This window comes from Empidonax traillii, unplaced genomic scaffold, assembly GCF_003031625.1.
Source record: "Empidonax traillii isolate 1590-97213 ecotype Southwest subspecies unplaced genomic scaffold, ASM303162v1 scaffold718:size422569, whole genome shotgun sequence".
Lineage (NCBI taxonomy): Eukaryota > Metazoa > Chordata > Aves > Passeriformes > Tyrannidae > Empidonax > Empidonax traillii.
Genome location: NW_020955911.1, coordinates 271,480 through 285,900, shown reverse-complemented (window position 1 = coordinate 285,900; position 14,421 = coordinate 271,480). Strand labels below are relative to the sequence as shown.

At 45.3% G+C, this 14,421-nt stretch overlaps 2 protein-coding genes across 9 annotated transcripts in view; one reads left to right on the top strand and one right to left on the bottom strand.

Annotated features, from left to right (window-relative positions):
- The window catches only part of BPTF (bromodomain PHD finger transcription factor), a 48,138-nt gene extending 44,483 nt beyond the window's left edge, over positions 1-3,655 (top strand). For all 8 annotated transcript variants that reach the window (XM_027900330.1, XM_027900338.1, XM_027900333.1 and 5 more), the window contains 3 exons: positions 144-228; positions 1,685-1,871; positions 3,449-3,655. In XM_027900330.1, the coding sequence (XP_027756131.1) occupies positions 144-228; positions 1,685-1,871; positions 3,449-3,485 (309 nt within the window). In that variant the 3' untranslated portion in view covers positions 3,486-3,655. The remainder of the gene's footprint in view (positions 1-143; positions 229-1,684; positions 1,872-3,448) is intronic.
- A 4,386-nt stretch (positions 3,656-8,041) lies between these two features.
- On the bottom strand, positions 8,042-13,664 carry CUNH17orf58 (chromosome unknown C17orf58 homolog). Its single transcript, XM_027900369.1, has 5 exons — positions 13,028-13,664; positions 10,638-11,240; positions 10,452-10,532; positions 8,800-8,991; positions 8,042-8,277 (listed from the first exon to the last, which is right to left on the bottom strand). The coding sequence occupies exons 1-5, from the start codon at positions 13,077-13,079 to the stop codon at positions 8,090-8,092; spliced, it is 1,116 nt and encodes a 371-aa protein (XP_027756170.1). The 5' UTR covers positions 13,080-13,664; the 3' UTR covers positions 8,042-8,089.
- Between the last annotated feature and the right edge of the window lie 757 nt (positions 13,665-14,421).

Here is a 14,421-nt window from a genome sequence, read left to right as displayed (position 1 = left end):
AACTGGTCACTTTTTCATATAATGCTGCACTTCTGCCTTAAATTCAGCTCTAGACCCCAACAGATAAAAGGATGACGAAAATATTTTGCTGTTAATAGTGCTGATTGAATTTTATTTTCAATTCTCTCCTGTTTCCCTGCCAGGCTCACAAGATGGCATGGCCCTTCCTAGAACCAGTGGATCCCAACGATGCACCAGATTATTATGGTGTCATTAAAGAACCGATGGGTAAGTGATGGTGAGGAGAGCCTGAGTGAGGGGATTCAGGCTTTTGAATATCAAATTAATTCCCTGCCGCCCAGTTCTGGCCATGTGTTGGGAAAAACTCAGTTTTTGCAGTGAGGCAGGTGAAACAGTGTGATTTCTCAGTGATATATTTAGAGGTTCTTGGGGGTTAATTTGTCTAAATCTGGCTGACTCCTTCACCCTGAGTGCTGTGAGTTTAACAGATGAAATGTGGAAGTCAGTGCAGCAATAGAATAGAATTCTTGGGTTTGAGTTGCTGTGTTTAAAGAGGACAATTTTGTTATGTTTTCCTTTTGCTGGGTTTTTTGTGTCTTTGTGCATCAGCTCCCACAAAGTTTGGGATGTTACTCCAGAGGCTGAGGAGAAGGTGGTGCTAACACAGGGAAGTGTGGCATGCAGCTGAAGATGGAGTTTAAAATGATCTTCATCTGACTTGACAGAGCTCTAAATTTTGTATTCCATGTAATTCGTAGGAACAAAATGGATTCAGATGTTGTGCCTGTGGGGAGAGAGGAGAGGGAGATGCTGCAGCTTTACAAGTGCTTTGCTCTGATCTCCTTAGAGCTTAGCAGGTAGTTGGGAATAAGCTGGATAAGCACTTGAATAATATTTTTGTTCAGAAATTGTGTCCTTTTCTACTCCAGAGTTTCGGATTGGGCTGTTATGAAAATGCTTAACACGTTTCATAACTGATGGGTTAAAGTTTATAAGGAAAGCTCAAATAACAATATCAGTAAGCACATGATGATTGAGTGGAATAAAAAGTGCATTTTAGCCCTTTCTGGCTTAACTAGGAGGAAAAGACACTTGTAAGTATAAAAGGTGATCCAGGCCCAGGTAATGCAGTTGTTTTCACACTTTCTGGCATTACTGGTATTTAAAAACAAGCACTTCAAAGGCTTTTTCCAAGGATAGATAAGTTGTTTTTCTGTCTAAAAGCACCACTAGACACTTACACAGTTATATTTATGGCAGTTCTCATTCCTCTCCCTCTTTTAATGGCTATTTGCATTAGAGTAGGACAATTACTGCTCACTCCACCATTCCTGCCTCTTTAAAGTGTCTGGTCAGGCAGGGTGAGACATTTTCATGGCCCTGCACTTGAGATCTTTCCTCCCTGCCATGTGTAACGTGCACATGCCCCTGCGAATTGAGAGTTCATTCAAAGCAAGTCAGGAATTCAAAATATAATCAGAAGGTACAGTACCAGAAACTGAATCCACATTGCCTGACCTTTTTCTCCTCCCCCTCTTAATTTCTTCAGAAAAAATCAAGGAGCTTCCTGCAGGAGACCCAAGTTGTCCAAGGCCATCCTGATACTCGCATTTGAGGCTTTGCAAACTTGCAAACAAATCTTTGTTTCCCCCAGTCCTGACAGTGCAGACTTGTGTTTAGGGTGGAAATGTCTCATTTAAGCCATCTTTTGGTTTCTTTCAAGACCTGGCCACCATGGAAGAACGGATCCTGAAACGCTACTACAAAAAGGTGACGGAGTTTGTGGCAGACATGACCAAAATTTTTGATAACTGCCGTTACTACAATCCCAGTGACTCCCCTTTTTACCAGTGTGCAGAAGTTCTCGAGTCTTTCTTTGTACAGAAGCTAAAAGGATTTAAGGCAAGCAGGTAAGTTTTTGGGGGGTTCTCCCCTAAAATCTCCTTTCTAAGCTCACGTTCATGCCGGGATTTGCTGCCCCCTGCACTTTCCTGGATAACTTGCTTTGAAAGGGAAATCAATCTGTTTATAATAGCCAGCTGTCTTTTTTTTTTTTTTTTGGTCAAAATTAAGGTTTAAATATGTTGTTGTGGAGGTGTTTGTTCCAAAGGAGTCATCCCACAGAAATTTGGGCAGGATCAGAAATGTCCAAAATTTGAATGACACTTTAACTCGTTCCTGCAGAAAAGTTAATGATTTCTGATCAGGACAGATGCTGTGTCTGGGTCCTGATGATGTTCTGCTCTGCAGCAAATACTTCTCATGCTGATAGGAAACAATCCTGCTGGAAGAAATTAAAAGACTTCTGGTTTACTCCTTCTCTCATCTTTTTACAACTCACCACCTTGGAAACAGAGGGAATAAATCCCGTTTAAAGCAAGAGATGGAAAAATGAACATAATTCAAAATTTACCTTTTAAAACTAAACTTTTCTTTTTCTGCAGAAGGGCCAATGTAGTGTTTCCCTCATGCAGAAATTCCTAAAAAAAAACAGGGCAGCTCTACCCCACATTTTTGTTGCTTGCCTGTCCTACCCAACAGGACAGCAGCATTTTTCTTTCCACTTTAATCCTGTATCAGTGCTTTTTATCAGGCAGTTCTCAGCCCATGTTTCTGTCTCTGTCATAGCTGGGACCCAGCACTTGCACACTGATTTCATTGCTGCACCTTGTTCATGATTGTTTTTCATTTATACCACCCATGTTCTTTCTTTTCTTGCAGATTGTGATATCTTTAGTCTGAACTTTTTAACTGGAATCAGAACTGGATGTTGGGGTTCACTTTCTTTTATTGTACAATTCATTGACATTAAACTGCCCTAAAAATCCAGCTCACTTGTCCAAACAAGTTGTTGTTTTCATTGCCAGCAGTCTTGCTGGTGAAAGTAACTGTGTTAACACAAATTGTCCCGTTCCTCAAATACTGTGTGGAGAAAAAGGAAAAATTCATCTTGGAAACCTTGTATTTTATTGTTTTATTATGATAAGTCACTAATAAAACTGTGAATGTCAAAGAGGAGTTTTGCTGAACTCTGCTTAGCAAAAATGTGATTTTTAACATGCCTGTTCAGTTTTTTCTATTAAATTAATCCAAAGACTTCTTGAATGAATTTAAGCAGAGTAGATCTTATTATAAATACTCACAACTAAAAATGTCTTTTTGCTTTCCTTTTGATGGACTACTATTATGTAAATATGTGAGTAAAACTGATTGCAGGCACTTTGGAATATTCCAGAGACACACTGCATTTTCCAAGAAATATTTGTGTTCTGTAGGAGAAAACGTGCTTAAAATTCAGAGAGAATTATTTTAAATGGTTTTTTTGTTTGCATTTGTTTTGGTTTTTTTTTTTTCTGAAGGGGAAAAAACTTAAACAGAAGCAACGTAGTGGTGATTCCTTTATTATTTGTGGTTTACCCTTTGGCAACACTTGGTGTTCTCCAAACTGAAGGGTGCTTAATTCTTCACTTTCTTGTGTATTCTGCAGGTCCCATAACAACAAACTGCAGTCTACAGCTTCTTAGAGTTCAACCAAACACACGAGCAAGGATCTGGTTGTCTGACACTTTTTAATGAAAGGAGCCAGATGTTTTTAGTCAGGTTGTCCTGACAAGACTCGATGTAAACTGCGTTTTTATTGGTCACAACAGTCAAATTATATTCTTGGCTTATTTTTGTCCAAAGGACAAAGAAATAATAATTAAAAAAAAAAAAAAAAGAAAAAAAAAGAAATCAGCAGCACCACTTTCTTGTCAAGATCAAATTGTTGTACTATTGTGGCAGAAGCAGGAAAACTTTGGTTTTGGTGAAGGAGAGAGAGAGAAAGAGAGCGAGAAAAAAAAGATACAGTAAATGGGGTCACGTTTAACTCCATGGAAATGCCACGTCTGTTCTTCAGTGAAGAAGCTGGTTTAAAGTCCACACAGAAAACTTTGACTGTATTTATTTATTGTTGCAAAAAAGACGCTTTTTTATCGCTGCCCTCATTTGTCAGCTAATTATTTTTTCTTATAAGATCCAGCCCCGGTTCCATGTAATCCATTCTGTATCTTAACATGATTCCTGTAGGTAAAAGTACAAGAAGACCTCTAGATGTCTTTTCTTTCTATGAAAGGAGCTGCTATGTACACATGTGCACACACACAGGACTGGGAATCAACAAGGAGTTTATCATTCATGGTAGATAAAAAACAAGCTTGCATAGAAGTTGGGCTGAGTGGTCATGGACTACAGACTCTGTTGCCTTGAATATAACAGTACAATTTGTCATTTACTCTGCACCAGACTGAACTGAGTAAAATCTATTTGAAGGTATCTTGTTTGTAAACATTTGTCAGATTCTAATTTTTTTTTTCTTTTGTATTAAAATTCAAAATATGGATGTATATGAAACAAAATAAATGGAGATCATTGTTCTCCCCACAGATGGAGGTGTGTTTGAGTGTGCGCTGACACGTGGGCTCTGTGCAGGAGTGCAGGTATTGCAAGGAATTAGGGGTGGGAATGGCCAGGGAGGTCGGATCCCGCTGCTCCCGAGGTTGTGGATACCAGGGTTCCTTCCCAAGCACCTGTTATCCCATTATAACACGGCTGCAGAGGTGCCAGAATGACTGTAACAGATGGCACAGGGTAAGGAAGTATCTTTTCCAGTGTCCCTGCCCACTGCTGCCTTCAGGGGGATTTGCCAAGTGCTGTGGGAATGTGAAGCACCACGTGGAACTGGATCCCTGGGATACGAATCCCGGGCTGCCCCCGTGTTTCCTGGGGGATAAACTGCAGTCCAAGGAGATGCAAATTGCAGATGAGGAGGTTTTCTTGCCCATCTCCCCCCCCCTGCAAGTGAGACTTGCTCATGGTACCCGTCTGTAGTTCCCAGCCCTGGTTTCTGTGCAGCTCCTCGCCCACCTGCCCACCCTTTGCACTAATTCCCAGCCAGCTGGTGTTCCACAGTGGGCTGGGATTCACCTGATTCATGGATAAGCTCCTTTTGGGTTTCACCTCACACCTTGCTATGCAAGAACCTCGTCTGTTATTTTTTTTTTTCTTACGAAGGTGTTGCTATGACCACCCTTTCTTACACTTCAGCTCAGGTGTTCAGGTTCTTCTGGGGGGATTTTATCTACTGAAAAAAACGCGTGGTTTTTTTTTGTACATGCAAATGTTGTCATTTAACCGGTATGTGAAAATTACTAATTGTTCAGTGTGAAAACAATAATCCATTTATGCTTCTGAGAGTCAAAGGAGAGTAGTTGCATTTAGGTTATGTTGTCCTTTGAAGTTTTTTTTAAAAATAATGCTGCATATTGTAAGCATTGTGTTTTAATGCAACGAGGAAAAACGTCCCCTTTCTCAGCACTGGGAATATCCTGCATCTCATCCAAGCTCCTCAGTACTTCTGGACTATTTATTCATTTTTGAATCCATATGACATGGTTTAAACCTTTCCTACCTGTAGGCAATAGATTGCTGTTTTTAACGAATTGTGGCAAACTGGACAGTACTTTTTTTTGTACCTTATAGGACACATCATCCTAGACAAATAAAGTAATGTGTTTGACATGGATTTGGTGGTGTTTCTAATGAAACATTTGATGATGTTAAGGGATATAGGTCCTGGCTTTGCCAGATCATATCCAATCCATACGTGCAGTTTAATCCTGCTGATGAATTGTCCAACCCAAACCATTGTGATCCTGTTTCAGTGTGTTCACTTGCCATGGAGCAGGTCAAGGTGCTCCTCTCAGTTTATTAGTGGTGATCTTTTACAGTTAAATGGTGTTATTGAAAATAAATCACTCGTGATTAATCCCCACCTGCCTTAAAGCATAAAGTCCATAAGGTTTGTGATCTCTGCTCAGTCTTCCTGCTCTTTGTATTTTATAAATGATTGCAACAGTTGTTTTGAAATGGCCTGTGTTGTAACACTGTGATATTGTGAGCTGTACCAGCCTGATTTTCCTTTCTGTCTCCTCAAATTTGAAGCAATTACCCTCTCTCCTGGTTTAGTTCATGCAGAAGTTTAATGGAGGTTTTAAAGCAGAGTGAAAAGCTGAGCTCAGCCAAAAGCCTCGAGTAAACCCCAGGAAGATGACAACAATATTCCTGCACACCTGGATTTCTGTGTGTTGGCTGCAGAATTTTCCTGTTGATCCTACTGAGGAGAAAACTATCAGCTGTAAGGTACCAAAATTGCTGTGGCAGCTGCTGGACTTGAGTTCTGTCTTCTCGGTGTGGTTATTGCTGTGAGGGTTCTGGAACAGCGAGTGAAAAACTCTTGATCTAAGAAATCTTTTTTATTGAGTGTGTACCTTTAGTATGTGATGAGCTGGTAACAACAGTGCTGCTCCAGCTCTGTCTCAGCTGGGCTGGGACATGCAATGGCTTCTTGCTCAGTTGGGAACATTTTGAGGAAGGACCTTCCAAGGAGGAAGGGAAAGGTAAGAGGATGAAAAAAGAGAACAGAGCATAAATTGTTATTTGGGCTCCCAGAGCAGCAGCTCTATCCAGGAGTGTTTTGTGTCAGTTATTGGCTTTGAACTGGTGTCCTGTGCTTATCCCTTCCCAGGGACAATCATAGTGAGATCCGTGCTGGGTTTGTACCCACACTTCCCTGGGTTAGGTTACAACAGTGGGAACAGGGCTTGGGTGCTGCTCTGGGCAGGGGGTGCCTGGAGGAGTTGCTGGTTTATCCCTGGACTTGGCTGGAAATAGAAACAGAGAAACTGGAGATGCTCATGTAACCCTTCCTCCTCCTGCCTCCTGTCCCTCCCAGTCGCTCCAGGGCTTGGATTCACTGCCAGAACACTCCTGCTGCCAAATCAGAGCCCCCTCAGAGTCTCAGGAAAATTCCATCTATCCGTGCTGTGCTCCATGCAAAGCCTTCCCCAGAGCAGAAGTGAGACAATGGATTTTTTAGGTAGGCCCGCACTGTGAGTAAATTTCTCAGCCTTGGGGTCCCACCATGTGATGTTTGCTCTTGGTACTTGGCTGGGTATCACGACATGCTCGATGCAGTGACCTGTCCCCCATCCCCATTTAGTGACACTAAATGAAGCTGCAGAGGTGTGTGGCAGGTAGAATGTGCCAGAACTGCCTTTGTTTCAAGACAGAAAATGCTCATAGAAACCACTGCTTCCTGTTGCAGGTCATGTCATACCACTGTATATGTATTTTTTTAAGCTGTTTTTCCATTTCTTAATATAAATATGTATTGTCAAATCCCCAGCTTATCAAACCAGGACATGCCTTTGTTTGATATTATAACATAAGCTTTTTGGGTGTTCCAGAACCCAGGAGACAGCGAAACCAGAACCTCATGAACATTTTATTAGTTTCTTTTACAGACTTAAGATCTGCAAACACTGACTGGGAACAGCAAACATTTGATTCCCTCTGCAGCCCTTTCACAGGTTCTTCCATCCCACCACGTTAAAAAGGTACTGAAAGATTGTATCTGTGATTTTAAAAATAACTTTACTGATGGGCGAGTGCGAGCTGGGTGGTATTTCTGAAGGGGAGTGGCATCCAGGAGGATCTGCCCGTGCACCCAGGCACACAAACCGTGCAGGCCGTGCTCGTTCTGCATTCCTGGGAATTCCTTGTGCCATTACTCAGGAGCCAAACCGGGCATTTGTGCTGTTCAGTTCTTGGTGTGCTTTCAGTCAGTGTGTTCATCTACTCAGATAGTTACACTGCATTCTGTGTGCTTTGTGGGACCGTTTTAGAAGTGGCACAAAAGACGCGTTTGAGGAGACCAAAACCAATACAAGTGATACTTGGTGGTGTTGGTTTCTCTTGAATCAAATGCATGTAAAAGTTCAGGCAGGACTGTGTGACATCCCGTGCAGACAAAGCTGTGTACAGATCTGACGTGTTCAGGGGGAGAGGGTCTAAAGTGCAGTTGCTGAGTACGGGGGATGAAGCCTCCAGAGCTGTACATTTACTACAGATTATTAGGAGTGCACTGCAGCAGGGGAGGCTACACTAACCTGTGGCTCTGCAAAAGCTGGAGCAAGTTAACATTCCCTGGCCGAGGCATTCTGTGTTTGCTGAAGCACAAGCAGTGTCCGATGGCTGCCCTGGGGATGGATCCCGCTGCTCCCCGTGTCCTGGACGGAGCCACCGGCCCTCAGGGACACTTGGAACGCGCCGCCTGCACCCTGTGATCCCTTTTCCTGTTGAACCTCCTGACGAAGCCGCCGCTGTTCCCGATCCAGCCATCGCCCGGGCGGAGCCGCCCCTGCAGCGCCGGCAGCAGCTCCGCCGGCAGCTCCCGGCGCTTGTGGAAGATCCGCCCCATCACGATGTACCTGCTCCCTGCCAAGAGAACGGGGCTGCTGGGACACAGGGAATGTGGGACCACTCCCTGCACTCTGAGGGTACCAGAGGTGGGGACAGGTGGGAAGTTGTGGCCTTTGGAAACATCCTGAACATACAATGGAGCTTCCCTGGGGCCTGGGGGTGGTGTTTGCATGGGAATGATGATTTACTGCTGGGGCAAATACTGGTGTTTGATAAACGTGCATTTAGAAGGAAAACTGGACTACTGACAAAGCCACCAGCTTAAGCTCCTGCTTCGATTGCTTTGGCAATCCTGAAAACTTGCAATCGTTTTGGAACTGGATAAAGTAAAGAAAAGACTGTGTTGATACCTGACTTCTTCCCACTTCTCTTTTGGAATTTTCCAGAAACTTGGGATGGAGAAAGCCCTTCACTCTGAGTAAATGCTTTTTTCCCAGATTTCCCCAACAACCCTGGGTAAGCCTATTAAACTGGGGCAGACTAAGACTGCACTGCATGCAGAGGAATAGCAGAATGGATTTAGCTGGAATTATTTACCAAGTTTGAAGTCTGGACAGGGTTTACTGCAGTTCAAAGTATCCACAAGCAGGATGTGAACTCGGAAGAAGGCGGCATCGGGAACGACGTACAGGCGGCTCATCTTGTACAATCCATCACCGTTCACCAGGAGGGTGATCCAGTGGACTCCATTCCCCAGGCTTTCCATGTCATGAACAATTCCATTCACTGCTGTTTTAAGAGAGAGGGGGAGGGGGAAAGCAAGGATCAGATTGTATATAATGGTGACAACTCAGGGTACATGTGAAGGCTCTTCTTTAAAATGCTCAAAGTGTCAGCAGAAATCCTTGGATTCAGGGAGCAGAGGGAGCTGCTTCAAGTCACCTTTGGTGAGATCATTGCCTGAGTTTCTGCTGCCTTACTAACTTTGTGCTTTACAGGTCTGAGATGTTTCTTAGTGAAGTTTATAGAACGTTCCAAAAGAGAGGGGTGAGTTTTGTACCACTTTCTACTCACAGTACATAAAAAGTGGACGTATTTATCCAACAAAGTCAAATGGTCAACTGTAAAACTTCCCACTGAAGTACAAAGGTGGATATGAAACACTTGGGCTTTTGAAAGAAGAGGTACCAAGGAGGTTGTGTTGTGTGCTCAGACCATCACTTCAGGCTGTGCTCCCAGTTCCTGATTCTGACAAGTGCTGAGCTGACTCCAGGAACTTCGGGTGGGGAAGGCAAAGGGGGCTGTTCCAGCTACACCTGCCCTGGGGGGAGAACTGACTCAGCACTGGAAATGGAAAGAAATGGAGAGCTCTCTGATCACTGCAATGGAACTTTGGCTCAGCTGTTGCTCAGGCTCTTTCCTACCTGTCTTTTCAGTCTGAGAGAAGAACGAGGCCGCTGTTGGGTAAGAAGGGCTAAAGCAACATTCCCTGTTGGACAGGAATGTGTGAGAGTGGTAAAAACCAAAACAGGCAGCATTTGGAGAAAGCACTTCCTGACTTCTCCATTTAGAGAAAACAGATGTCTCCTAACGTGTTTATGTTCTACAAATGGAAACATCTGTTACCACTGGAGTTGTATTTTTCTTATCTCTTAAAATACTGTGAGAAAAAGTTGGTATCTGTTTCACAACTTCGTAAGCACAAGGCAGGATTTCAGTCAGAGAATGCTTGTCCTTAAACAGTCCCTACAGAAATGCCAGGCTCTTTCCTGCCATCTTTAGTCCTTGTGTCCACACTGGTGTAACTAAACACGCTGAATCCTAAGGAACTTCAGGAAGAATCCTCTCCAGAGAGAGGATCACAGTTTTACTTCTGTTTGGTTCACCGTTATATTTTTATTTCGAGCTTCAGCCCCCCAAATCAAACCCGCTCTAAGTAGTAGGAGGTAAGTAACCCAGCTACAATGTTTAATCTATCTGAAACAATTGGTCTTTTCAGTTTCATTGACCAGTCCCAAGGACACTCTTCTTCCCAGGATTGGAAAGTAGAGGAAACAGAAAAAAAGATCAATACTAGCCCAAGGTAGGGAAAGGACAATGTGAGTACCTTTATAAAGAGGTGTGAGGGGGACTCTTAGTGTACTTGGCAATTACTTAACATCCTTAAGGTGTCTGTTAGCAGTATTTGGAAGTGCAGCAGGTGAACAGCAGGGCTGTGCTCTGTGTGGGTCAGGGAGGACACAACTTACCAAATTCACTGGCACAGAAGGCCTCCACTTCATCCCACTCTCCCCTGCACTGGGTCAGACACTCCTTCTCCTCGTCACCACCTGCAACAGGAACACACACCGAGGGACAGAAACGGGCCTTTTGGGATATTTCATCCCAGCCTTTGGAATCTCGGGGTGCCCCTTCCCAGAGCAGCCTGTCCTTACCTTCCCTCAGCACTCCCAGCCGGGGGGCTGGGCCGGGGGACCAGCGGTTGGTGAGCCAGGAGGGTTTGGGGGTCCTGGCGAAGGGCTTGGGGTGTTTGTGGGGGGTGGTCTGGCCCGGGCGGTTGAAGAGCAGCGTGTTGGGATCTCCTGGCTGCGGTGAGCCTGGCAGAGGATGAGCCCCCCGTGTGGATGGCCCGTGCTGCTGGGGGGCCGTGGCGTGGGGGGCGCGGGCGGACACGCTGTTGGCAGCGCCGGCGCGGCGCCGATCCGTGTGCTTCCTGTTGGCCTGGCTGGAGTCCTGGGAGCTGGGCAAAGGCTCCTCAGATGGGCTCTCCAGGGGCTGCCAGAGGTGTTTCCTCAGCCCCGTGCTGTTCTCCAGGGAAGGTTTGGTGCGTTTCTTCTTGTCCCAGGGCAGGGAGGGGATTTCGGGAGGCTTTGGCGGCTGCGGGTGGGCGGGAGGCAGGAGCCAGCGTTCCCTGGAATTCCCACTGGCACTGCTGGTGCCACGGGCTGGCAGCTTCACCTGCCCAGGGGCAGCAGCTGCTGAACTAAAAGCATCTTTGCTGAGAGCCTGGCCAGCTTTCTCAGCATAGGGCAGGGATCCTACAACAAAAAGAGAGAGAGAAATCAGCACTTTCAGTTTTTTATTCCATCTTCTTCTGAATGTGGGATGATTTGAGGTTCTAATCCATAAGTCCCTCAACAATATATAATTGATATATTAATAACTGATAAATATATAACTGATAAGTAGCTGAACAGATGAAATACAGTAGAGCTGCTCATTCTTCTGTACTCAGAAGTGGCAGGCCCAAGCACAGGGAATGCAGCTGTGTGAGCAGAATGGGAGGTTTGCATTTTTACTTTATTATTGTTGCAAATTAAAAACAAACCCTTTTCTCAAACCCCTGAGTCTCCAGGGAGCATCTGAGGAAACAAGGTTCACGTTGCCATTTGGGATGCTTGTTTAAAAGACCATGACAGCAGAACTGTTTGGTTTTCCCATCCATGGGATGCCTTATTGACAGTGTCATCCGGACCTTTCAGCAGCTTTGGGCTTTGGACGTTACTGGAAAGATCTTTATCCACAGTTTTTGGATCTCTAACTGGTAATTAGGTTACTGCTGCTGAGAAATAATTATTTCAAGGCTTTTCTTAATTTGAGAGGACAAGGCTTGAGAAAGAGAGGAAGTGTCTTGGAATCCAGTGAGAAATGACTTACTGACACTTCACACAAACGGGGCAGTCACCTATGCTTGTGTTTATACCTTCACCTCAATCAGCTGGACCTCAAAAAGCAAAATGACCTTCTGATTAGGCTGGGAAGAGAGAAATTTCCCCTTGCAGTCCATTTTGCTGTTCCTTTAGTGCCTGAGCCCTGAGTGAGCCAGCAGAGCTCTCACACAGCTCCCGCCCACCCAGCCGTGCTGCTGGTGGTGGCCGTGGGTACTCTGGGTGTGTAGGAGGCTGATCCCAGTCCCTGTGTGAGAAGAGAGGTTTGACACCCCCAGATGAACAACGTCCTGGTTTATCTCCTCTGCCTGACTCAACTGCTGACCTTGCCACTTCTTCCCCCTCTGCTCTCACCAGCTGCTGTCATGGGAAAGATTCCCTGATATTCGGGCTGGCCACACGTAAAGTCAAAAGAATGTCCATGGAGAGGGGGGTGGAAGGAGTCCAAGCTGAAGGGAGCAGCAGGGAAGGGTGTTCTGGAGATGGTTCAGTATGAGCTGTGCACTCTGAACAGGTGTTTCACACTTGGGTGTGTAAGAACACTCTCCTACCAGTTCATCATGCCCTCTCAGTCACGGAGTGGAACGAGAAATAGTTCATTTTTCTCTACTCAATCTGTTCAGGACCTTGAGGTTCCTCCTCCTGTACCAGCATATTCCTGTCTAGCTGTTGCAGTATGACTGCAACGTAACCAATTCCCAATAGAACAGATGTAAATCTTATTTATTTTCTGTCAGTGATGTACTAAAACCCAAATAAACCAGTTCAGGACAGCTTGCTGCAGGCACACATGGCAGCACAGAGCTGCAGTCAGTCAGAAACCTGATATTAAGAAGTGAAAGGGACTAAAAGAGATATAAAAATCCCAGATGCAGAAGCAAATCAAACCTCACCTGCCACTCAGGACTCATGGCATCAGCTCCCTGCCTGCTCCTGCCAGGTGCTCTCAGTTCCTCCAGATCTGACAAATCAAATATTGCAATTTGCATTCCCACCCCACCAACAGGTTGAAATGTTTCTTTCCCTGAGCCCTTACACATCACTCGCTGAAAAGGCTACAGCCTGGAGGGCAAGGATTTGCAGGAATGTCTTTCAGCCTCCCCTGATTCCAAAGGCAAATCTGCCCCAGCCCCGCTCGGAATGCGAGAGAGACTTACCCGAGGATGAGCTAATGGCAAAGCAGAGGAGCCACAACACTTGGCTTGTCATTTCGAAGTATTTTTCCAGACTCACAATGAACTGGAGTCTTTTATGCCCTTCCCCCGTTTCATGCTAATGAGAGGCAGCCTTAGGGGAAACGGGAATCACTCACTGGACAACCCACTGGAGCAAGACCAAGCTGCTGCCGTCCCTCCAGCACCCCTGCCCAGGAGGGATGTGCTCCAGCACCTCTTCCCATCGGGAATAGCTCTGTGCTGCTGCTGTCCCCTGCGTGCTGGCAATGATATGTTTTTAGCAACAGATTTTTTATTTAGGGGAGAGTCTTGCCTCTTATGGCACTTTGTAGAGAGAACCGTACAGAACAGGTCGGGGTTTATTGGATATGGAGAATTCATCTTGGAATTGGAAGGTGCTGGAACAGCCTTGCTGCGTCTGTGAAGGATGTGCATTGCAGTGGAACATATTTGGGGATTTCTGGCCACCTCCACTTACACAGCTGGTAATCTCCTCTTTTAGTTTAAGGAACCAGTTCCAGTGATTCCCTCCAGACTGCAGAAAAGCAGTGGTGACTGTCCAGCCCAAGCCAAAGCTCTGCTGATCCGACACGGCTTTATTTTGAAATCTCTCTTTGCTAACAAGAAGAACTCTGCAAGTTTTCACACACCCAGCCAGCCCTGATTTGGATTACTGAATTAAGGGGGCTTATTTCTATGTGAGCTTATTGCCACACAACATTCCCTTTGTGGCAGTGTCTCTCAGCAGCTGCTCCCGGCTGGTGTGGAAGTTTGTGAACTCGCTCAAGGTGCAACAAACAACTTATAAACCCCATAAAGGCTCCTGGGACCCACCCCCGACAGAAAATCTGCCCCTCAGCAGTGCCTGGGGCAGGAATGGTTGTCTGGTTTAAGCAGTCTGTTCTGTCCTGCCTTCACTGAGCAGTTCAATAAGATAGTTACAAGCTCAGCATCCGATGGCTAAAGATACAGAAAATTAACTAAAATAACGTGCAAAATAAATGACATTTTAACACAACGAGTTACATTTCTAGCGCAGGGCTTATTAATCCTTATTTTGCTTTCTTACTTTTCCCATTTTAAGGCCAGAAGCATCCCAAGAGAGCTAGTACGGGAACAGGAATGTAAACTAAGGATGAGGGAGAGGAGAGCTCCCACATTCCTGCTGAACTGGTGTCCTGCTCGTACCTGCAGCGACTGAGAGAAGCAGGATGGATGGCCACGTGAGCATCCCACAGCTCCAAGGATTTTCCTGCTGAATTAACCGGTGCTGTAACTCAACCCTTACTCGAGTTCCTCCGGCCTCTTTACCTGCACAGGATCTCCATTAGGAGGAGCGGCGTTTGGAGCATCCCCACCATTCCAGCAGCCGCAGC